This window comes from Anas acuta, chromosome 5 (assembly GCF_963932015.1).
Source record: "Anas acuta chromosome 5, bAnaAcu1.1, whole genome shotgun sequence".
NCBI lineage: Eukaryota > Metazoa > Chordata > Aves > Anseriformes > Anatidae > Anas > Anas acuta.
This window is the reverse complement of record NC_088983.1, coordinates 64,455,233-64,480,443: the sequence shown is the minus strand read 5'-3', so window position 1 is coordinate 64,480,443 and position 25,211 is coordinate 64,455,233. Positions and strand designations below refer to the sequence as shown.

Here is a 25,211-nt window from a genome sequence, read left to right as displayed (position 1 = left end):
ACATAACATATAACATAATATAACATATTTGGGATATGTTATATATCAGGAAAATGCTATGTCAGGAAAAAATCTGCCAAACACAATGGATTTCATTGCACAGCCATCAGAGTCTGATAACCTGGAACAAAAAGCAGCAGCAGGACCTAATCCCATCTCCCAACTAGCAAACATAGATGGGCCTTCAGTGTGCACTTCTGCCAGAATCGTGGGAGGAATATCACAGGCTTAACTTCACATGATTTGAGTGACCTGGGAGTTACACTTTCTCTTTCGTGAAACTTCCTACAAAGGACAAAATCCAAATAACTCTTATTCCTGTAAAACATCAATTCAAGTCAGAAGTGATTTAATTTTGATATAAGGCATAAGAGCTGCAGGATTTGGCTTTATCTAAATCAGCTGTGCTGTTTTTTGGGGGGAATAATCAACTATGTACATTTTCAAATTAAAGCAACAAATTCTGGCTTGCTTCTTTCCCTTCACATTTGATTACTTTGGTTTAACGCAGCGCTGGGACCGTGCCATTTGGTAGCTGTAGAAAACCTCTAAATCTGGCGTACACTATCTCCAAGTAAAGAACAAGTGAAATAGTATCTTGTCCACAACTTCCCAAACTCCAAGCCTGAAGAGAACACAATAGCATCCAATATGTATCTTTAGATGAAATATATCAGCATGTAACTGTAGTTTTACCCAGAACAAAAAAAAATAAATCTTTAACCAGGTATCATAAAAAATCTCTCTATCCAATAGTTCTAATGAAATGTCTAGGCTTTGATTGCCGTATAACAATGTTGCTCATGCCCTGCCTTTTTGTATCAGAAAAACATGAGGGACAATAGCAGCAACTCTTAGGTTTTCTAAAAAAGGGAAGACATTAAAATAACCTGGACTGTAACTTGAAACTAAAATATATAATACCTTTTCAATTCAGAATACAGGACCAGCATTGTTATTAGCATCCTGTGGAAGTCTGGGACAGATTTGGTTAAACCCTGCTTAAGCTGGAGTAAAATGTATTTTAAAAGTATGTTAATCTGGCTATTAGTGTATCTCCCAGCAGGGTGGAAGAAGCCTTGCTCATGTAAAATTTGAACACAGAGGAACACAAGTCTTTCCTTTCCTGCTTCCCATAAACAACTGTCAGTTGCATTAACATTGTATAATATAACGGCACGTGAAAGCTGGCTTTCATGCCGGGCTAGTTATAGTATGTGTACTTGCTGTCACGTTGATGCTGTATTGTAGTGTTGATGAAGTGTATTGTACTGTTGACGTTGTATGTGATGTTGTATTCAGGGCCTGGACATGCAACAATTTTTTTTTCTGAAAACCTCTTGTTGACTTCCATGATACCAGTGTTTCACTCAGTACAATTGTTACTTGCAAGTGGTATTATCTGATCTATTCTGGTTTGCATTGGCCATTAGAATAAAGAAAGAAAAAAAGCTCTTCCATCTATAATTTTATTTTCTTTTTCTTTTTTCTTTTTTCTTTTTTTTTTTTTTTTTTTTTGCCCCTGTATGTTTTCCCTTTCTTCACTGAAAGGGTTGTGAGGCATTGGGGCAGACAGCCTAGGGAAGTAGTTGGGTAACCGTCCCTGGAGGTATTCAAAAGATTAAAAAAACTACAAAACTAAAAGACAAAAGTGTAGATGTGGTGCTTAGGGACATAGTTCAGTGGTAGACTTGGCAGTGCTAGGTTGATGGTTGGACTTGATCTTGGAGGTCTTTTCCAAACTAAGTGATTCTATAATTCTGTAACTGAAGCATCTTGTGTGAATGTGGCTCTGCCGATGTAAAACAAGTCCTTTTTGTGAACCGATCCCATCATCCCATCTTTCCCACTATAGAAAGGAGCCCTTCTGCCCAGATGGATTGTATTTCTCTTTTATTGGGCAAAATGTATTGGGTGCTTTATTACTCTTACTGTGGTGAACTACAATATTCTGCAAGTTGCAGTCCTTCTTTGAAAAGAGAAGATAGTAGCGAGTCATGCACAACACAGTCACAGGTAGTCAAAATATTACTCCTGGTGGCCTGGAATATAGATGGAGCATTTTGCATCAGATGTGTAAGTAGTGTCCAAAGGAGTAAGAGTCATTCATTCAAAAGCAGAAGAGCTGGCAACTCTACATTTGGACCAGGATCAAAAAAATAAATAAATAAAAATGCACTATAGAAGGATTTATTTTTTCTTAACTGCATTTTGATTTGTAGAGTGAGATCTCAATGGGAGAAATAGTATTGCTGTCCTGGTCCTCAAGGATGCTCTTGTAGTATCATCAGTTTTGCTGCCTGCTAGCTACTGTTTTGCTCCCAAGGACCTTGTTCTATGCAGTGTATATAAGGTTGGATTGTAATTTCTGATTTTAAATACCATTTTCATAAAATCCAATGGCTAGTTCCCATTTATTTCAACAAACAAACAAAAACCGCTGTCTTTTAATGCTATCTGACATTCTTATAAGTGTTTCTTTAATAGCAAATGATATTTAGTATTGCTTAATTGGACCTGCTTTGAGTGAAGGGTTGGATTGCAGAGGTCTTTTCCAACCAGAAACATTCTGTGATTACTTTTTGCTTAATCTTCCTTTCAGAGTTCTGTTCTCTGGTTCCTTGCTGGTAGAGGGAGGTCTGATCCAGAAAGCAGCTCTGTTCCTTACATTTCTGACTGCGTGTTTGCTTATTATGTTTTTAATGCTGCTTATGTGATTGATTTTCTCTTGAATAATAAAGTAGTTACACTTGGACTACTGTGCTTTAATTGGTAGTTTTCTTTTCCATATGAATCTGTTATCATAACATGAATTGCCATGCTGGTTTTTGGAGTCATGATGATTTATCAAGTTCAAAATACAGCAGGCAGCTTGCTGAGTCTTATGGTTATAGAAGTACAGAGTGTTTCTAATATGTTCTTCAAGTTGCATTTTTCTAGACTTATGTAGTCTGCCCTGGCTTTGTTCAGGTATTTAGATTCTTTTTCTGAATAGTGATTTTTCTGCTCCGTACAAGTCCAAGAAATAGATTAGAATTAAATACTATATGTATATATTTAAAGTAAATTAGATTACTCAAAACAGCTGCTATCCAAGTGTAATTAGAATGCATTTCCCAGGCACTTCTCTCTAACATTTAAAGGTCATTTTACAAATGAATCAAGGAACGTGAAGAAATGAAATTATGAGCTCTCAGAATTTTGGCAGCAGTTATTTCAGCAGAGTACTGTATCCACTGTAACACTTCCAATGCGTGCTTCTGCTGCTTGTGTACTTCTCACTTTATGGTGCCTTTCTACAACTGTTGTATTCAAATACACATCAGAAGCTGGTCTTGTATCAGATACAGTGTGAATATCTCCATTTTAGTGGTAGTGCTTTTTACAGTGTTCTGATCACATTATTGTAGCCATAATATACTCAGTAACATTCGCTAAATGGGAAGTAAGTGTACATAATAAACCTGAGTGGAATAACATTTGTGCTAAAATAATTCAAGCATCCAGAAATCAGCAAATTAGTGGAACAATTAAGATTATGTAATTATAGGTCTGTGCTTAAATGTATTTTTAGGATTTTAACACCTTCCTGTTGAAGAGTTTGAAGTATTGCCTTGAAGAGGCGTGGTGCAACCGCTGTGCTCTTGCTTTGTTATTTGTATGGCAGCAGTACTATTTGTGGTGCTTGGAAAATTCCAATTCTATTTCTATCTTTTGTTTGCATATTTGCTGGTTTAAGTACACACAATTGGCTTTGATTGTCAGTTGTAAACTTTCTAATTTGGGAATTCTGTAATCTAAGAAAATAAACTGTGCTTTCATCGTTAGACCTGCCTTGCAGCATGCAGTTGTATTCACAGAAGAGCTAGAAAGGATGTTCACCTGAGAGCAGATTTATTTTCCTTGTCTCTCTTTATGTTAATGCTTACCTTTAGTAAGGTCTACTTGGTACTCAGACATAAGCATGTGAGTCTCTCACGTTGAGAGGGGAACAGAAGGGCCATGTTTAATTCTTTTGATGTAATGCATTTCTGTTGACATTAACAAGACCTCTGGATGTCAGCCGGCTTTCAATCCTGATCCAGTAATGTGGATGAGCTCTTGTAGCTACACAGATTTCCCTGGGCTCTCTCTAAGGGCCATGCCTCAGACTGCAGAATCACGGGTTGAAAGAAGCCACGCAGTGCTAATGTGCTACCTTGGAATTTGGGAGACTGAGGCAATACCTCCCCTGCTGCACCTTCTGGTATGACCTTGCAGATTCATCTGGCATCTCAGTTTATATTTCAGTCTTGCAAAGTGGTGGAGGTTTGACAGCAACTGAGACTCTGGATTGCTGAATACAAAGGCTGGGACTGTGAAAGCTCATTACCCTATCTGGCTTTACATGTGGATAGCATGGACTTCTGAGATTATGTGTCTCTGTCAATGATACAAGTTAGGTATAGTAATGCAGGAAAAGGACTGTACTGCTTTTTTGTTTTTGAGCTTTGTCCTAATCAAATCCTTGCATCATGTTGGTAATTTCCCTTGGGTGGTTTATCTGTTACCAGATAACATGAGATTATTAAACGTGTGCAAAGCAGGCCCTCTTATCCCTTTCTGCATTGTTGTCCTTTGTTGCAAAAGTTCTAAATACACAGGTGCATTACAAATGGCATGTTTATATCTGATTATAAATATTTTCCATTTGAAATTATCTGCTTCTGCTACAGAGATGAGAGGTAATCACTTGAGCATGAAAGATAAGGGGCCAGAGAAAAGGAAAGCAAAAATCAAACCAAACCAACCAACCAACCAACCGAACAAACAAACAAAAAACCAACAAAGCACTGAGCTGCATGCAGAATGACACTATCCAATGTACAGGCCTATTAAAGTGCACCAAACAGTTCTTCCTACATGCCTAGCTGAATTCAACATGAATTCAAGATATTACATGAATTCAGGTTATATGCCTACAGAGTGACTGAGAGGGAAGAGAGGTTTGTTTTGCAGCATACATGGTATAAAAGGCTTGCTTTATTTGCCAGTAGGGAAGCTAGCCACATTAGTACATTCTGTTTTTCCAAAGGCTATGAAATCATTAGTGGAAAAGTCAAAAAGCAGATCTTGATGGTGCTAAGACTCTGGGCTATAAATAACCAGACAAATTATATAGAAAATTTAGGTTTAAAATAAAGTGCTTCTAGAGAATTTTGTCTTTTTGCTCATTTATCTGCCTTTCATGCAGAAGCAAGATGTACCTGCTAAGATGCTCCCTGTATGGCAGCAGCTCTCATGGTGCACTGACTTTTGCCTGCAGAAGTGGAGTAGGTGCCTTGTGCTCTGCCAGTTGGCTCTTTTGCCTTGATGCAAGGTGGTGGAGCTGACCTACTGCCCAAGGGTTTCAGCAAGGCCCAGGGGACCTTGCAGGTGCAAACCAGCCAGTGGTCTCTTGCCTCCAACTGAGGCAGTAGCTCCATTGTATTCCTGCAGCTGCTGTAAGAATTCTAAAGGCCTTTAGAAATGGCCTTTATGATTCATGAAAAAATCCACCATGGTTCTTTACCTGGAGTCTGAGGACCACAGCGTGTCTTCTGGGCAGCTCAATGAACACACAAAGCTGGTGTAAAAAAAAATAATAATGAATTTCAGGCACAGGGAAGACAGTTGTTATGTTAAACCTCATTCTGTATTCAAGAATAATTTTCTTCCCTTCACAGTAGAAGTAGCTACATTTGTGCCAAGAGCTAAGGTTAAAGAGGGGCACGGTAATCCTGGACTTTTGACATAGAAATAGATTCTATGCTCAAGGTGAAGGCACAGGGCTTGTAGAGATGGCCATAACATCCAGTAGGCATTCTGCTGTAATGCAGTCAAACAGTACTTTCAGCCTTCAGAAAATGTAGTACTGCATAGAGTTACGTGAGAGCTTTTATCTATCTATCTATATATCTAAAAATATTTTTTATTAAGCTTTCTTGGCAAGCTTGCAGCGAAGAAGAACAATTTTCAAATGTCACTAAAATGCACCTGTCTCAGGAAAGCATGAGTGTCAGACTTCACAAACGTAATTGTTCTGAGAGTTGTGAGGACTCATTTAAGCACTCAGAATGGGATTACATTAAAACATGAAAGTTATAGGAAATGAAGCTTAATTGACTGTTCTTTAAGCTACTTATCTATGAATGTGAGGCAATTATTTATGACAACACTTTGTATCAATAACGTAAAAATTTGAAGTCTGGGGACAGATCCACAGCTGCTATAGGACATGGGAGTCCCATGGGGCTAAGGCACTCTAGATCATCTGAGCATCTAGCCCAATAACTTCCTGCTAGAGGGAAAGTGGAGGCATTCAAACCAGAGGCCACTTACATGCAACTTGATGAACAAGATCTGGTTTTCCTTCTGAGAAACTCTCTAGAGCAGCTGTGAGATATCTCTTCTGTATTGTGGAGCCTGCCACAATCCCTCAGCATCCAACGAGGAGGCAGGACTGTGGTCCAGAATGCCCCTCTGGGCCTGGACTGGCCACTCACACAAGCAGAGCAAGCATTGCTAGGGCCTGTCTCAAGCCCATTATTCTCTCTTCCTATCATTTACTGAAGCAAAGTTCGCCTCATGAAGGGATTTCCATGAACTAGGTGATCCCTTCACGTCCACCTGTGAAGGGATCACAGCTGTGGGATGATTAATGTCTTCTGGCTCCTTATGCTCCCTGCCTCAATTGTGCCCTGCTCCTGCCCCTTCCTAAAAAGGCAAGGTAGCATGAAACAGTTCTTTAGCACTGCTTTGTAATGCTGAATAGGGGAAACTTGACAAACAAAATCTTTGAGGGTTTGTTAAAAGCAAACAACCAACCTGTGACAAATATTAAAACTTAATTATGTTAATATTAAACATTATTATGTCGCATAATTATGACTTCTGTGTTTGTGAGGGGAGTTCTGATGTGCTCTACAGACATCTGTACCATATGGAGACAGGTGGTAGGGTGCATGATTTCCAAGCAGTAGATCTACACCATGTTCCCATTCCATCTGTGGCTGTTCTTTCTCTCCAACTGCAGTTACCGAGTCAGCTTAGTCATATGGAGTCCTTATTTGAAAAATCCTGCGCTGAAAGGCAAATGCATCTATCTTTATAAGCCTGTTTGTTTCCATAATTAGAAAATGAATCAACAGTGTATTGAAGATGACACATTTGCTCATTCCCTTTCTTCTCCCTATGGTGGCGTAAAGCAGCGAAGCACAATAATTAATGAAAAAGACTGTTTATTATTCATGCAATGTATCTGAAGTGGAAAAAAACAGAGCACGGGTTAAAAATACATTACTGAAGACTATCAGTGCCATCACAAACTGTATGATCGGTTCTAGGGGGAGAGTCCCATCATTCAATCCAGTTGGGCACTGTGCTCTGAAACTGTCAAAGACAATTGAACTCAGATTCCTCATGTAACACTCAGAAAAATGTAGACTGCTTGAAGATAACAAAACAAAACAAAACAAACTGACTTAAGTATCCAGCTAGGGCATCTTTAAAGTTCTGCAGTACTGACTTTTTAAGCTTCGTTTGCATGTCTGCTGTGTCTTGTGGTTGAGTCAAAAGGATATGTTTTTTTAGTGAACTATCTTTTCTTCATGGGGAATCTGCTTGATAGGTTTTGTAAGATAAAGGGTGTGCATAATGCTCTGTTCAGCCCTCCGCCTTTGCAAAGCAAGGCTATGCTGTTTTAAATAACAATGACCAGGAAATGCCTGGCTGCAAAATACTGCTTTCTCTCCTGTGGACACACTACACTAACGGCTGGCAGGTAGTATCGAAGATTAGGTGAAATGCAGCACTCTGCCTCCTGGGGCTGATACTGAAGTCCAGAGAAGGATTCCTTGATAAAACTGACCATGGGTAAGCCTGAAAGGTTCCTCCGGGACTCTCTCTGGCAAAAAGCTGCAGTGTGTATTAAAAGTGCATAGTGCCTAGTAAATGTCACAGCTATAACGTGCAGCTGAAGTTGCACTGGTGGCAAGCCAAGATTTGGGTTCTGTTCCATTTCCACTTATTTCCATACTACACCTAGCTATGGAAAAGATTTTGTGTTTACTCAAGCTTACAAAGTCAGTCCACATTAGGAAATGTGTAAGACAGAATAGCCCACTTGCTAAGAAGGTGATTGAGAGAACAGCGACTGTTTCATAAGCACTGATTTTCAAGTCTTTGATTACAGCCTGCTTTCCTTTTACATATTTGATACTCAGCAGAGATGCTGCTGATTGTTGTAGGAAATACAGCTTCCTGATATTGCAAAATTATGAACAACTATGAACAGCCACTTGCACTGAGAACAAAGTCTCTTCTCATTTTGATATTAATTTTCCACCATGTTACATTTGGGCAATAGATAACTGTTTTGGACAATTTTTAGAGAGGCACAATTTCAATAACTTCATTGTATTCTTTTGAATTTAAGCTTCTGTTAGCTAGTGGTTGGTTTGATCATTTTTTGCTTGCTACAAACCTGTGTGTTGGAGATGAGCAATAAGAATGTGTTGCTTTGCACAAGCAAAATAGAAAACATGAATGTAATTATGGGCTTTATAAGGGAAAAAAGTGTACTGATCAACACCCAGCAAATCTAGCATGAAGTAGAAGAGTGCTCTGCACTGTGTGAGTTAATGCTTCACATAAACGTAGATTTCTGAGTCTTGTTTATTCAAGACAATGCAGTCAAAGAGAAAACAATGATATAAGGATAGATAAAAGATAGGAGTAATGTGAACTGGAAAATTCTAGGAATGTATCAAGTCCGTTCCAAAAACACAGCTACAGTTTAAGTACTGTGATGGACTTGCATTATAGATTATTTCATTTTAATTATTGTTGGTGGTTGTTTTCAGAAAAACTGTACATATTAGCACGTTTCTTTGGTATTCTCTTACTTCTATGCAGAGTTCGTTTCTGTCAAGGTACATGGTATGCACAGCCCTGCAACACCAGTACAACCAGCTGCAAGAGCATCATGCCTGGTGGCTCTCTGGGAGTCTCTCAAAAAGGGGTGAATTTAAGGAATTGTTTCACTTGATCATCTTTTCCCTTCCTCCATACCCTGAGAAGCAGACACATTCAGGTCATATGGGCTGCAGCAGTCTTTAAGCTAGAGGACCCCTTGTGCAACAGCTCAGCTCCTCTTCAGCAGACTAAGAGAGGACACATCCATCTACTTTCCAAGGATGAACGTTTAATGTGGCTAAAATAAGTGTGTTTGCTTTTAACTTTCTCTTGCATTAACCATTCTAGTGTGCATACTGTCCAGTTCTGATTGAGATGACCAGTTCCTAGAGTGTTTGGCTTATCCTGGTGAGGAGTTACTGGGCTCAGTGCAGAAATCTTCCCCTGGCTTGCAGCTATGAGCAGATTGCACAGCTAACACCTGCTAAAACAATGAGAATCATTGGTTATGTTTAAAACCCAAACAAACAAACTGTTGTGTTTTAGTATCTTCACATTGATTTGTCACCTCTTGTTCCCCAAACACATCCAGCTATTGAGTTTATTTGAACAATAGAGGGCCTATATTTGGTTTTGCATGTTCAAGAGGTTTGCTGTTGTACACCTGTTGATCATGTGTGTTATACCCAAAATATGCAGACTGCAAAGTTGCTGGATAGACAGAAGAGTTACGTGAAATTGTGCCTGTGCCTTCTGTTAGCATTGTCCTGGGGTTTGTGTTTTCAGATGGTTGAAAGTCAGTTTGAAATGGGCAGATTAACATTAGACTGCCTAGCAGATTTAATGAGATGTAAAATTCCCTGAAAGCAATCAATACATACATTGGTTATTATATATATTACACATGTGTAATCCAAATTAAAGAATGAATGAAATAAGAATGTGGTGAAGAACAAATGTTAGAAACTACGGGGGAAAACCCATGGTTTGTATTTCATGCAAGTGCATTAAGACCAGAAATATGACATTGATGAGAGTACTTTGTGAATATTGTTATTACTACACTGGGCCTTTATGAAATGTCACAGACTTCCTGAAGCTTATGGGGATGCTAAAGACCTTGTAGGTTGGCTAATAGTATCAATTCTTTGATGAAAACTTTATTTCACGTTAGCGAGAGCATTGGAAGCTACAACCAAGGGATAGCTTGGCACTGAACATCTGAGCAAAAACCCAAGGGTTTTTTTCTCCAGGAAATAGGAAAAACAGTGGCATGACCAACTTATCTGGTGTGTATGTATGGATCAGGGTAAAAATCAGCAAGAGAGGAAAACAGTGGAAATGGCAGATGGCACACACACAAGGCTCAGAGGAGCAGAGCTCTATGGGAAGCAAACAGATTTCTGAGTAAGAAACCTATTTCATATGTTTTGATGGAAGCAATGTGTTCACTTTTTTGTGAACCTTCAGGACTGCACGCAAGCGTACCTGACTTGTATAAACAACTAGCTCTTGAACAGAAGCTCACTGAAAATACATGTGCTCATGCTTGGTCCAGCCAGCATGGCAGAAGCTAAGGTACTCCCTTCCCACTGCAGACTCCAGGGTGCTGCTCCCTCCTGGGCTGGGCTGGGAGCCACCAGTTGCCTGATGCCCCCTATTCCATTGTGCTAGGTACTGTGCAAGTGCATGAAAAAAGCAAAGTGTGGTCTCTAGAGCTTCAAGTCTAAATAGACCAAGAAGAAGAAACAAGTGTGGTGATGACATTTCACAGGTGTGGAATTGATTTATGAAGATGTCAAGTGGCTTGCCAAAGATTTCACAGGAAGGGCTAGGCAGAATGGAACTCTTAATGCAGATCTGACAATTTCCAGTTAATCATCATAACCGCAGGAGCAATATTCTGCCTTGCAGCAAAGACATTTCAGGATTTGTGGAGAGATTGTGAGGAAAGGAAACTTAATAATGCCAAGGGAATTCTTAGTGCTACCATAACGTAAAAAGAACATCGCAATGCTAATAAACAATAACTGTGAACACTGTATTTCAGGTCTTCGTATGGAGTTTTCTCATGCAGTGGTCTTAAAGTCAGAGATGCAATAACTGTCGATGAAGTAGGTTATCATGTTTTAATTAGGAATAATTCTCCTCCAGTGCTTTTATTGGTCTTTGTTCTGCTGAAAAAAAGAGACGAAATCATAGAACTTCTTAGTTAAGATAGAAGGGTATTGTCCAAGTTCAGGGAAAAAAAATATAGAAAAAGTATAAATACTTAATTTTATTAATTTCTTTCACTTCTTGAAATATTAGTAAAGGAAGTTAATGGAAAATACTTTGCCTTATTTTTTTCTGGATATATAAGTTAGTTAACTTATTTGTTGCTACAGTAACATAATATGTACTGTAGCTATGGTACTTTATGACCGAGTGCTTTATTTTGTGGCATGTTAATGTTAAACAGCGACAGGATTTTGGCAATCACGTAGGCTGAATTGTTACACTTCAGTTTTTTATTACTATATAATTTGCATTCCTTCTCTTTCCTTCTCTCTCTCTCTCTCTCTTTTTTTTTTTTTTTTTTTTTTTTTTTTTTTAGAAGTCTTAATAGTTAAATCAACATGGAGTATTCCCCTGTGAGAAGACTCCTGTTTTGCTGAAAGAGCAGGTTTTTACGTCTTGGCAAGCTGATATTTCTTAACATCCATTTCTTTCCTTTGCACAGAAGAACTCAAGGAGAAACTAAAGAAGTATGTTGATGAAGTGAATGCTCGGAAGCCTGGTTTCATCAAGGTTGTTCGACACAGCAAACAAGAGGGGCTGATTCGATCTCGAGTCAGTGGATGGAGAGTAGCCACAGCACCAGTAGTTGCTCTCTTTGATGCCCATGTGGAATTCAATGTGGGATGGTATGTGTCTCCTTGTATTTATCTGATAAAGGGGCCTTTTCTAAACACTGTTTATAAATTACTAAATGCTGTTTCTCTTGCATATAGATGATGAATTAATATTCTGATCTTTTTAATAAGGATTCAGAGATGGACACAATCACCAAAAATGTATTTGTGCTATGTAACAGTCTGTATATATTTTTCTAGTGTGAGTTATCTCCTGGTTGCAATTACAATGTATTTAACTATACTGGAAAACTGTGCATAAAGTGAGCTCCCACTTGTCAAAATATATCTAAAATATCTGAATCTATTGTGTATTACTGTTTTTTGTTCAAGTAAATGGTAATTTTGCCATAAAGAAGCTGAGTAAGGTAGACTAGTTACAGATACTAGGTAAGGGCTTGCAGTTAGGGGCAGCACACTTATGATTCAGGTTTTGCTTCTTTGAGTTGCTTGACTTCTCTTCAAATCTCAGGACAATATTGTAAATTGTTCTCAGGAAACAGAAAATGCTTCACATTTATGTAGCTTCCAAATACCTTATATTCCTAATAAAGGACAAACTGCTGAGAAAAAATTCTATTTTCTATGCTCATATTTTTCAGAGATGAGCTCCCTTCAGTAATGCTCCTTATGGGCAAATGGCTGAAGCAAATTGACCTTCTTTTAATAATACTAGAGAAAGTTTCTTTTATGTTTTACAGTATAAACAAAGAAGTGTCATTTTGTCTCTGAGGTTGCTGCTCTTTGCAAAAGTAGCGCATACCTAAAAACATGTATTTGAACTTGTTTGGTCTAGATTTAACATCTCTGTTTCTTGAGTAAAGAAGATAGTAAAAAGGCAGGAGGTGCTGTTTGCAGGATAAATCTAATATTAACTCTGATCTTGATGCTCTTGATGATATTGAGAGCCTGAAGTTATCGTTACTTGGTAGCAGGGATGTAAATGCTCTGTGATAATGCACATAGTAATTTCTTCCATTTCCAGCTCACATCAAGGATAGTAACAGAGAGTCATTGATAAAATATTGCACTGCATTATTTTGGGGCAGGTCCTGCTCCGTCCAATCTCTGTCTCAAAGCAAAGGAAGCTCTGAATAGCTAACACCTATAGACATCGCTCCTTCTGAAATATACAGTGTAAGTTATTTCCATCGGTGCTATCCTACTACATAGTCTTAATTTTTGTTTTTTTATATATTTTTTTAGGGCTGAACCAGTGCTCACTAGGATAAAGGAAAACAGAAAAAGGGTCATTTCTCCATCATTTGATAACATTAAGTATGATAATTTCGAAATAGAAGAATATCCCCTTTCAGCACAAGGGTTTGACTGGGAGCTATGGTGCCGCTATCTGAACCCTCCTAGGTCATGGTGGAAACTGGAGAACACAACTGCTCCAATAAGGTAACATGCAACTGTGACCCAGATTAGTGTATCGCAGGAAATGCTCATCTAGATGTGACAGATGGTGAGTGGTCTCAAGCTACATAATAGGTCTTACTGACTGCAATGTTAAATTAGATGTTAAATTAGTTAAATGTCCTTGATCTGTGTCCTTGCTCCCCCTACATATATCAAGAAAACCTTTATCAGTAGGTTTTTTAATATTATGTTTTTTAATAGGTTTCATTGTTATTAACATGGGAAAAAAAATAGCTAAAATGGAGCAGTAGACTTGAATGCTCAGCAGTGCTCTTTCTCCAAATGTTGTCTGATAATTTAGTGGTAATGGGCCAGAAACAGAATTTTCTTTACAAATTCATTATATGACATAACTAATATGACAGTTGTATTCTTCGTAATACTGCCATATAGTTTTATAGCTGTATTGTGTCATCAGAGTTAATGCTGGTCCACCAAAAGTATGTTAGCAACAACTGTAATAAATTCTTGCTTTTGTACAATCTAGCTGTGTTTTTTGTTATCACAGCTAGAGCATTGTTGGACTGGCCCAGAACAATACCCTTACCTCTGGGAGGGAGATAGAGGCTTCTGAATCCCTCTGCAGCTCTGCTGGGTTTCCAGTCCTTTTTCTGTGTAGGCATTCATACTAAGGAGGTCACGGGTACCTGTTTTCTAGCTCTGCAGAAAGCGTGTAGACTGTTTTCACCAGCTGCAAAGCAGAACCTTAAATAGCAGCAGCAGCATGGGGGGGGGTTCATCAGTAGCACTCAGTTACTTGTTTCCATGCAGTCAGTGAAAGGGGTATCTCATCCAGTGGTTTTTTCTTTTCAGGCAGACATCTCTTCTGGGGAGTTGTCAGCTTAGACATGGGACTGCTCTGATCCATGTGCTGATCATTAGAACAGGATTCAGAATTGGGAAGTAGTAGCTAAAAATTCACAGGTTTGCCACAGACATAAAAATGGGTGGTAATTTCCACATCATTAGAAGGGTTTCATAGCATTAATGAACTGTGTTGTTATTATTATGAAAATGCCTTGAAATATTCTACTAATTCCTGGAGAGGCAAACCTTCTATATTAACTATGGTAACTTTTTAAGTTAAAGGTACCTAAGCTCATAATGACGAGCAAATCTTCTGTTCTGTACTATCTAAAAACTATGTGCTTTGTGAGTACTGTGGAGCAAATACCCTTTAAGAATATTGGATGTTTACATTTTTCCCTAGACATTTCTCTGGAGCCTTTTATTCAGTGAGATATGCTGTGCGCATGTGATGGATAATTAAAAAAAGAAACAAACAAAAAAAAACAAACACCACATGTATTGATGGTGTCTGTCATGCCTCCAAATATGACTCTAGAATTATAAAAAAAGGGAAGCAGATGCTCTGAAAAATACTTCTAAAAGAATGTCAGAAGCAACAGTTAACTTGTTTTTTGTCAGAAGCAACAGTTAACTTGTTTTCTTCATTCATAAATATATCAGAAATGATTGTTCACTGTTGTGAAGTAGGGAGTATAGCACTTCAAGGAACAAATGTATAGAATTCTGTAGAATTTTACAGCTTGTGATTAAGACGTCCTATAATCTGTTTGAAAGCAGATGTCCACACATACTGCAGCTTGAATGTTTCCAGAATCACAGAATCATCTAGGTTGGAAGAGACCTTGTATCATCTGCAAACTTACTGAGGGTGCACTTGATCCCCTCATCCAGATCATTGATAAAGGTATTAAAGAGAACTGCGTCTAGTACTGAGCTGTGGGGGACTCCACTACTGACCGGCCTCCAGCTGGATTTAACTCCATTCACCACGACTCTTTGGGCCCGGCTATCCAGCCAGTTTCTAACCCAATGAAGCGTGCGCCAGTCCAAGCCAAGAGCAGCCAGTTTCTTCAGGAGAATGCTGTGGGAAACGGTGTCAAAAGCCTTGCTGAAGTCAAGGTAGACCACATCCACAGCCTTTCCATCATCCATCAAGCATCACTTTGTCATAGAAGGAGACCACATTTGTCAAGCAGGTCCTGCCTTTCATAAACCCATGCTGACAGGGCCTGATCGCCTGCTTGCCCTGCAAGTGCCGCATGATGACTCTCAAGAGGATCTGCTCCATGAGCTTCCCTGGCACTGAGGTCAAACTGACAGGCCTACAGTTTCCCAGGTCTACCCACCAGCCATCCTTGTAGATGGGCGTCACGTTTGCTAGCCGCCAGTCAGCTGGGACCTCCCCTGATAGCCAGGACTGCTGATAAATGATGGAAAGGGGCTTGGCCTTTTCTTCCACCAGTTCTCTCAGTACCCTCAGGTGGATACCATCTGGCCCCATTGACTTGCGTACATCCAAGTGCTGTAGCAGGTCACCAACCATTTCCTTGTGGATTATGAGGGCCACAATGTGCTCCCCAACCCCTTCCACCAGCTCAGGGTACCAGGTATTCAGAGAACAACTGGTCTTTCCACTAAAGACTGAGGCAAAGAAGGCATTAAGCACCTCAGCCTTTTCCTCATCTCTCATCACCACGTTTCCCCCTGCATCCAGTAAAGGATGGAGATTCTCCTTAGTCCTCCTTTTCGTGTTAATGTATTTATAAAAACATTTTCTGTTGTCTTTAACGGCAGTAGCCAGATTGAGCTCCAGATGAGCTTTGGCCTTTCTAATTTTCTCCCTACACATACTTAAAACATCCTTATAATCCTTCTGAGTGGCCTGCCGTCTTTTCCATAGATCATAAACCCTCTTTTTTTCCTGAGCTCTAGGCACAATTCCCTGTGCAGCCAGGCAGGTCTTCTTCCACACCAGCTCATCTTTGGGCACATGGGGACAGACCGCTCCTGAGCCATTAAGATGAGCCTAGCTTCTAGCTAAACTTAAAAAACCATGCATCATTGGGTATCCCTTTTAATTATCACAGACACCTGAGAACTTAGTAGGGATAGACTACTCCACGTTTTGGCTACAATGGCTGGTGCCTCAGGAACAAAGTTGCAGCTGCTGGGTCTACTCTTTTTTAATCCTTAAGTCCTGCCTGTTGTGGTGAATGTGTTTGTCCAGTCATTTTGAGTCTCTTTTCTTTCAGTGCTTTCTTTACTACAGAATCAAGAATGTTAGAAAACAAAGCTGAATAAATCTATTTGCGGACTACCTTCTTAAGAATCCGTCTTGACACACTGTTTGACCCAGCAATGATAAATATAGTCAATTTTGGAATAATAAAATTGTTTGTATTCTGTCTGTTAATTTTGCTTGCTCCTGTTTTTTTCTTCCAGAAGTCCTGCATTGATTGGGTGCTTCATAGTAGACAGAGAATATTTCCAAGAGATTGGCTTACTAGATGAAGGCATGGAAGTATATGGAGGGGAGAACGTGGAGCTTGGAATCAGGGTAAGGAACGTAAACAAACATCACTGGTGGCTTGCATTAAAAAGTACAATATGGTCTTTATTATAGGGGAAAAAAAGGAGTCACATATGTATGGGTGACAGCATGCAAATAACATGCATACTACTGCTCTGTAGTTGTAAGGATTGTTGTATTTGAGAAGGGGAAAAATATATCTTAAAAAAATCTCTTAAAAATATAAATTTATCTATAATATTATATTATGTTGTGTTTTGTTATATTATATATAAAATATATATAAATATATCTTAAATAATATCCCATATCTTTTTTAAGAACTTATATGGAAAAATAATATAAATGCAGAATTTGGTATTATTCTGCAGAGATGATACCTAAAAATCCCTGTGTATCTATGATACTGGGCTCAGTAAGGAGGATAGTTTCACATAGATGTAATGGGAAAAGCCTTTCTAGATTAATTTGTTTATTTAAATTAGGAAAATCACTATGGAGCAAGCTGAAATATACAGGCATTTATGCTGCCTTCCCTCCGCAAGGGAATTAAGGTATTTATAAAGTACTGAAGTTGCACAAGTACACGTATTTTCTTCTTCCATCTGTTTACTATGTGTAGTATTTTGTGTGTTTTGTGTACCTCTTTCCATCTCTCATCAGAACTAAATACCATCCAGAAATAAAGTGTAGCTCATTTTGAGAATCTTTCAGTTTTTTTGATACGAGAGAAATTCCTAGATTGATAGGTGGTAATGAAAAATGGAATGATGTGTGTTATAAGAATTAAATTCTAAACCTTGCTATTGAAATGTTAGTGGAAGATAGTATTTTGTGCTTTTTGGTTGCCAGATTAAAAATATAGTTATATAAAAGCAAAGCAAAAAAAAAATCATCAAAAAATAAATAATTCTCTGATGAGACTGTGAGATATAACCAAAAAATACTCATTCGTACTTCTGGGTTTCTGCAATTATTTTCCTCCTATCTCTCAGAGATAAACTATTATTGCAGGAAGACTGAAAGGCAGGTACCCTCTCAGTTACATTAGAGCACAATTGTAAGGATAAGGACAGCGAAAACCAAGTCTGCTTCTTTTAATAACACCATTCTCTTCACTGTGAGGGACAGAGAGCCTTATTCTGCTCCTGAAACAGAATTTTGCAGCTCAGTGTTTCAATGAGTTGAAAATTAGTGTCACTTTGATTTTACTCTTCTTTCCACAACTGACAAAACTATAGTCTCCCTATGAGCATAAAGAGTTTTATCTAGTTCTGTATCACGAGATATATGCTATCCAGTCCGTTAGACTTAGCCTTGCAGAAGTTGATCATGATGAGTACTTTGATAGACAAGACCAGAGAGACAGAAATCTCTGTTTAACTGAAACTTTGGAGTAGACTGGATCAGTGGAATAAGGCCCAACACTGCTCTGATTTCCTTATGGCCTTTTTTTTTTTCCCTGTCTCCAGTGAAGCAGTACCTGACCTACATAAAATACTTTCATCTGCAGCAGATTTTCATGTGCAAGGTAGTGAAATGTATGCTGCCTCATCTAACTTTATCCTGACTTAGATCTGTGTTCCTAGCTGTATCAAAACAAATCACTGAGCAGAATTTTCAACAGTTTATTACTAACTCTTTTCACAATCCTCAGCATATCCCAGATGATACCAGAATGAATATAAATGTACAGTGCAATATTAGAGCTTCTGGAAATTACAGTATTTTTTCTATAGTTGTTAAGCTCCATAAGCAAGCTCCTTTCCTCAGCCATCTGCTGCGGGTGCACACCTGTGACCATACAGTTTCTTGACAAAGTACATGTGGCTGCTAAAAATGTGCTGTCACAATGTGGGCAGCTGTGCCATCATCCAGTTGCATCCTTAGCACTCATCCTTAGTGGTTTTCTTTTAGATAGGGCTATGCGGAAAACTATGGTCAGAAGGTGATTGCATGCCAGATGGTCTGTCTTTGATGCTGAAATACATCTTGTCTCTGCAGCACAAAAATATTTACCTCTAGATTACCCATGTTGCTTTCAACTGCAGGGCCTATGATCAATCAATACGGATTTTTCTCCAAAAGCTACATTATAATTACAGAGCCGGTGCAATAAATAATGTTTCCATTTGAAAATGATGCTCTCCGGTCCATGACCGGATGAAGCTCACTATGCTTCATCTTTTATCACTGTTCTCCTTTTTTAAGAAGCATCAAGCTTCATCTAGTATTCTGCTGTGTTATGCATTATCATGTAGGGATGGAGAAGCAGACACCAAGTGTGCTCAAACTGGCCTAGTGTCCAGGCTGTCCAAGAAGCAGGAACATAGCCTGTTCCCTTTGCAGTATTTACGTACTGGAAGTCAATTCTTTCATTGAGAAAATTTATGTAATAAGCATGTAAGAACAAATATTTACAGGATGAGAACAGTTAAACATTCAACTACAGAAAGACCAGGAATAGAAATGATCATTTGAGCTACTTGTTTATCTTAAACACGTTAAGTAGAACAAGGTCCTGCACCTTATATTACTGTTTTGTTCCAGAGGATATAAAACTACTGTTAGCCAAACTCATGCATATCAGCTACAACATTGTATGATGATGTAGATAAACTGGTATCAGGGTAAACTTGGTACCTCTGTGCCTATGCACAGAGTCAAAGACTTGTTCTCCATTTGCTTTGTTAGCAGCTGCATCTTCAATGGTGTGAGATGAGATTTAATTTCCTAGCTGAAGTGCTTCTGAGAAGCAAAGTATACCTACTTAGGATTTCTTCTCATTATAAAGGAGAAAACACCTGTCTTCTGAAATCTTGAAATGGTTTGTTTTAAAGTAAACTAATGGAGTTCTCACTGTGTACAGCCAGGAATTAGATCCTGAGGCAATGGAATCTTACCCCAGAATCCTCTCCCAGGAGGTATTTTTGTCACCTTATTATCTGCACAAATGTCTAGTTTTTTTTGTGTTACATGAGTATATGAAAATCTTAACTATTGGAAACTGTAGCTGAAGTCCCCATTGTTGGTAAATTGTATCAAACCACAGAAAACAGGTCTTTGAATGGAGGTTTATTCTCTTCACTCTGATGAATTAGTTTATTTACTCAGCACTATTTGTCTCAAGTTTGGGGTATTATTTTAACTTCTAAGATTTTTACCTTGTCTATGGCTTTGTAAGAATATTTGTGAAACCTTAAACATATATTATCAAATAAATATTAATAGAATTCTGTTTCCATGAGCTAGAAGTTGACAGATGAGTTCAAAGTAGGAATACATTTTAAAATCTTAGAAGCAATGCTGTATTTTCACCTCAAGCAAATATTTTCTTGCAAAGCTATTCGTGTGACCTGTAACAAAGCTATTCGTGTAACCTTGCTGGTTGATGCAAGACTTGGCAGCACCCTTTTGTGCAGCTCAGTCTCTTAGTCTGGGATTGCTGAAAGATTCATTTACCTTGTCCCAGAATCATATTCTTAAATCCACATTGGGATGAGTAATAATTCCTTTTGGATTATTTTTGATCATTCCCAATTAGATGGACCTGTGTGCTTTGAAGGGACCAGATTATATTTGAAGGGCAAACTGGAATCACACTGCTTATCCATGAGACCAATTACAAACTCATAGTTTGTATAAATGTGAGTATAAGGCTGGGATTTTTCACCTTTATTTAGACTCTCCTTTCTGGGCTGTGTTTGGACAAGCTATACATGCAGTTACAGAAACCCCTACAAATCCATTGCAATCAATTAGATACAATCAATTAGATCCTGTGCTAGATGGTTCAAGACTAGTTTTCAGTAGGCTTCCTAGAAGCTTCTTCCAATTTCTACTGATGTCGGCAGAAGATTTTCTATCAAGAGCAAGCCTGTAGCAATCATTTTGTCTTTTAAAGCAGCCTACATGTTTGATGAAGCTTCCAAATACTGTGTTACAACAAAGTTGTTTGTACTACTTTTCGAGATGCATGAACAAATATTCAGTGATTTGCCTCAGGTCACAAACTAAGTCATCATCAGAGTCAAGGGAATGTAAGCCCAGGCTTTGACTTAGAGTAATTATGTGTGTCACAAAGACTTTGTGCTTGCAGATGAATTTATGTTCACAGAGATATAATGGATCTGTTAAAAGGGTAAAATAAACTTTTGTTAGAAGGTAATAGCTCTTTAATGGAAAAGGAATGGGTCTTGCTCCCACTAAAACATATATGGGACTCTACTTTTATAAAGTATATTGCCATAGTGAAATTAGTTGTATTTGCAATTAAATTGCATAAAAAATACATTATCTTCCTTTCCCAGTAGTCTAAAGGTTTGTTTGTAGAGTTTAAGCAAAACTGATCCTGATGCTTTTTTTTTTTTGTTGTTGACAGAGAACTAGAGGGTGGTTTATGAACAGAGAAGTAGGAATGAGTAACATGATCAGAAAACGTTCCAATGTTCTTGGGGGTATTGTCTATATGGTATTTCTATGGCAGTGCAAGCAGATTTGAAGTCTATCATGCCCTTCTTTGATTTTATTTTTTTCCCTAAATGCCAGGGCTGACTTCCTTTTTCTGTATTTTTATTTTTATTATTTTCACAGAATCACAGAACCATCTAGGTTGGAAGAGACCTCCAAGATCACCTAGTCCAACCTCTGACCTAACACTAACCAGTCCTCCACTAAACCATATCACTAAGCTCTACATCTAAATGTCTTTTAAAGACCTCCAGGGACGGTGACTCCACCACTCCCCTGGGCAGCCCATTCCAATGCCTCACAACCCTTTCAGTAAAGAAGTTCTTCCTAATATCCATCCTAAATCTCCAAGCGATTTGGCTCTAGCTTGATTTATCTTTTTTTGTTTGTTTGTTTTTGTTTTTAAATAGCCCTCTGCCCCAGCATTTGGGATCATAATTGTTGATTGCTGGTTAGTTTACCCACTCTCTGTCATATGGTGCCTAAAAGCCTATCGATGGCTTACTTGTCCTATAATTTCTGATCAAAAGTATTTGTGCATCCCTAGGGTTTCTCACCTGAGATTTCTTTCTGCTAATATGCCCTTATAAAAGTGTTCCTTTGATAATCGCAAGCAAGTGCAACTGTTTGCATTTGCTCCCAAATCTCCATATTTATCTGAAAACTTTTTGGGCTTTTTCCTTTTTACATAGAAGTTTCCAGCAATTTTACCTGTCAGTGTTTTTAATATCAGTCATGGATAACATGAAATCATTTATATTACATGTCAAAAGACATCAAGGAAAACTTTGTAACACTGTACAAGTTAGGCTGTAGTTTCACAATACATCACTCTCAAACAGCTGTCTGGTTTATATTTTCTCCTCCTTCTTCTTGCCCTCCTTTGTTCACAGGCTTGCATTCTGCCCGTGCTTTCACTGTGCCAGCGTAGCTGTCTTAATGGCTGCTCTGTGTGCTGTGTCTGTAACACCTCCAGTTCGGATATAAACTATACATTTTAACTTTTTTTTTTTTTCTTTTTAACTGCAGGATTTTTTTACGTTAATTAAGTTGTGATTTACCACGTTGCCACACAAACTGTTGTGTGAGGAAAATCGAGAGGTCAGCGTGCCAAAAGGTAGAAATAACTGGGAGGGAAAAAAAAAAAAGTTGAAGAAGTTTTTCACCCATCCAGCTGCTGTGTTGTGGAGCTGTTTGCATGGAGAGAGAGCACTGGGATGTGTCATGTTTGCATAACATCCCTTTTTGTCCTTGCTGCTGGGTCGCCTTTCATGGCACTCCACAGAGCAATACGGATGTTTCCCTGAATTCCCTTCAGAAAAATGAATCTAAATGTTTCCCATTCTTGCACTGTCAGCCATCATAACTTGCTGCGGTCTTAAAGACATATCGTAATATAGATTTTAATAAGTAGGCCCTAACCCTTCCCACTGGGGAATGATTTGCTTTATGGAAAAAGTCCTTAATGTAAGATCTCGGGTATTGTTGAACAGTATTGGGCTGGTGATGTGCAGAGGAAAAGAACTCGTAAGTACAGGAGTAACAGTCAAGTTGCTACTTTGAGATACCGCTTTTTAACATTGTGATATCTATTTAACTCCGTTTTATGAATTAAAAAAGAGAACATTACTAGACGGAACTCTTTAAGAAAAATTTCTAAAGATTGACCAAACCTTACTTCTTAAAGGGATGATCAAATGCTCTCATAGCCCACACTTTCACCAACATTAAATAAAATAAATAAATAAAGTGTTTAACAATGCAAATGGGGTTGAAGAATTTGCCTAGCACTCTGTGTAACCAGATTTTTGTTTTGGACAGTATTTCAACTTTTCCAAAATTTTGTTTTGGAAATTACCTCACTCTATTAATATCCTCAATATCAAGATGACACATACTAAAATTCCCTCTTATCAAGGCTGCCATTTCTTTCAGAAAAATGAGCAGCCTCTATTTAATATAAAAGAAGCAATTGGCTTTAAATTGTCATGCCTCTAAATGGGTGCCAGTCATGACATAACAAACTGGCTTTCAGTGTCTTGTTCTGTTTTTGTGTCAAGTCTCCAGTAGAATAATTGTTTTTTTTTTCCCCCATTTTGCCCATGAATGCCTCAACAGGTAACCTGCAGCTACAGCATGTCTAATTATGCACACAGACAGCATTACCAGTTTTCCAGTGAATCATTTTTGCATTTTTGCTCTTTCTGGAGATTAACAGTTCCCACAGGAAAGTAAATGATTGATACTGCACCAGCAGTACGTGGCATCACTCTATCCTTCAAGGAAAGAAGAAGAGGCTCTTGGAGGTTTCTCACAGATGTTTTTTCACTGCTTATGCCTGTGTGGTTGCACATTACCAGCTGGGCATTAATATAGACATGTGGATGCTTTAAGAAAGGCAACTGTTGTTTGCAGTGGTTCAGAAAGGAGTAAAACTATTATAAGTCAATATGCACTTAAAAGTCTGTGGACTTAGGTCAGATGGAAATTAATTAGTGCATTATTATAAGCTAGCCTGATGTTTAATATCCCTGCTTTTTATGTCATAGCATGGTGGAAATGACAGTCTAACTACTGGTATTATGATCCTTCATGGATTAATCTGAGAAGGTTCCATGTTCTTACTAGTTTTAAGTTGATATGTGGCTGGAATTTAAACTTACAGAGAGTTTATAGTTCTGCAAGGCTGTTTGAGTTTGATTGAGTCATCTAACAAAGATCAGAGAAAGACCTATGTGAGAAGGCAAGGGATTGTTGTGTTGTAACAGAACTGATTAGGTGACCTAGATGGATTCTGCCAGGATCAAGTATGTTTGGGTCAAAGCTGCAAAAGCTAAATACCATCACATGTCACAGCGCTTTTAGCTTGGTGTTGTGGTTTAACCCGGCCGGCAGCTAAGCACCACACAGCCATTTACTCACTCTTCCCCCTCCCTCTCTGGGATGGGGGAAGAGAATCAGGAAAATGAAGCCTGTGGGTTGAGATAGAGACAGTTTATTGGGAAAGGGAAGGGGAAAAAGAAGGGGAAAGGGAAGGGGGAAAGGAAGGGAAGGGAAGAGAAGGGAAGGGAAGGAAAATGACAATAGACTAAAACAAGTGATGCACAATGCAATTGCTCACCACCCGCTGACCAATGCCCAGCCTATCCCCAAGGAGCTGGTCCCCCCACCCTGGCCAGCCACCCCTGTATATTCCATACCATGACCCCAGATGGGATGGAATACCCCTTTGGCCAGTTTGGGTCAGCTGTCCTGGGTCTATGGCCTCCCAGCTCTTGCTGCACCCCCAGCCTGCCCGCTGGCAGGACAGAGTGAGAAGCTGAAAAGTCCTTGGCTTGGTGTAAGCACTGCTCTGCAACAATTAAAACATCAGCGTGTTATCAGCACTCTTCTCATCCTAAAACATAGCACCCTACCAGCTACTAGGAGGAAAAATAACTTTGTTCTAGCTGAAACCAGGACACTTGGTCTTCTGGTACGAATCAAGTCTTCAGGATTAGTGCAAGATTAACAAGGTTGATCAAGCTGAGTGCACCTGCAGCAGAGGAGAGGAAGGCAAAAACATCAATGAAGGGCAATGCAGTATGTTGCTCTGTGAGTACTTAACCAATGTTGATCTGGTAATTCAGTGTACTTCATTTTAACCTTTTAGGGTAAAAAGTGATTTATTTGACTTCCTACTCTTGACTTATACTTGGCAATGTAGCAGTGATGTATGTCAGTTACTTGCTGTGCCTAGCAATGAGATAGACACATTTGAAAAAGAACAGGATGAAGCCTTACACCCTAGTGATCCTTGAAGTGTGTTATCTCCTGGTAACACAAGGCATAGTGTAGTTTCCTGCAATTATGGAACAGCAACACAACATACGTAGTTTAACAATACATTGTAAAAGTTTTACAGCTCATGCAGATAAGTGCAGAATTAATCCCTGCAGAACAAAACAATTTTAAAAGTACACAATGAAGCAATTAACTAAAAGGGGAAGAAAACTACTGACAATTAAATATGGGAGGAATCTTTACGTGTATTACTTTTTCAATTAGGATGTTTTATAAAGGCACAATTAATGTTAAATGAGGCCTATGAGACAGTTAATGATGAATTCAAAAGTAAGATTTAAGGGAAAATTTACATTTTAAAAATCAAG

The 25,211-nt window shown here is 38.6% G+C and overlaps 1 protein-coding gene across 3 annotated transcripts in view; it reads left to right on the top strand.

Moving 5' to 3' along the window:
• GALNT18 (polypeptide N-acetylgalactosaminyltransferase 18) overlaps positions 1-25,211 on the top strand; it is a 239,334-nt gene that overhangs the window by 157,966 nt on the left and 56,157 nt on the right. For all 3 annotated transcript variants that reach the window (XM_068685382.1, XM_068685381.1, XM_068685383.1), the window contains 3 exons: positions 11,657-11,840; positions 13,035-13,232; positions 16,503-16,617. In XM_068685382.1, the coding sequence (XP_068541483.1) occupies positions 11,657-11,840; positions 13,035-13,232; positions 16,503-16,617 (497 nt within the window). The remainder of the gene's footprint in view (positions 1-11,656; positions 11,841-13,034; positions 13,233-16,502; positions 16,618-25,211) is intronic.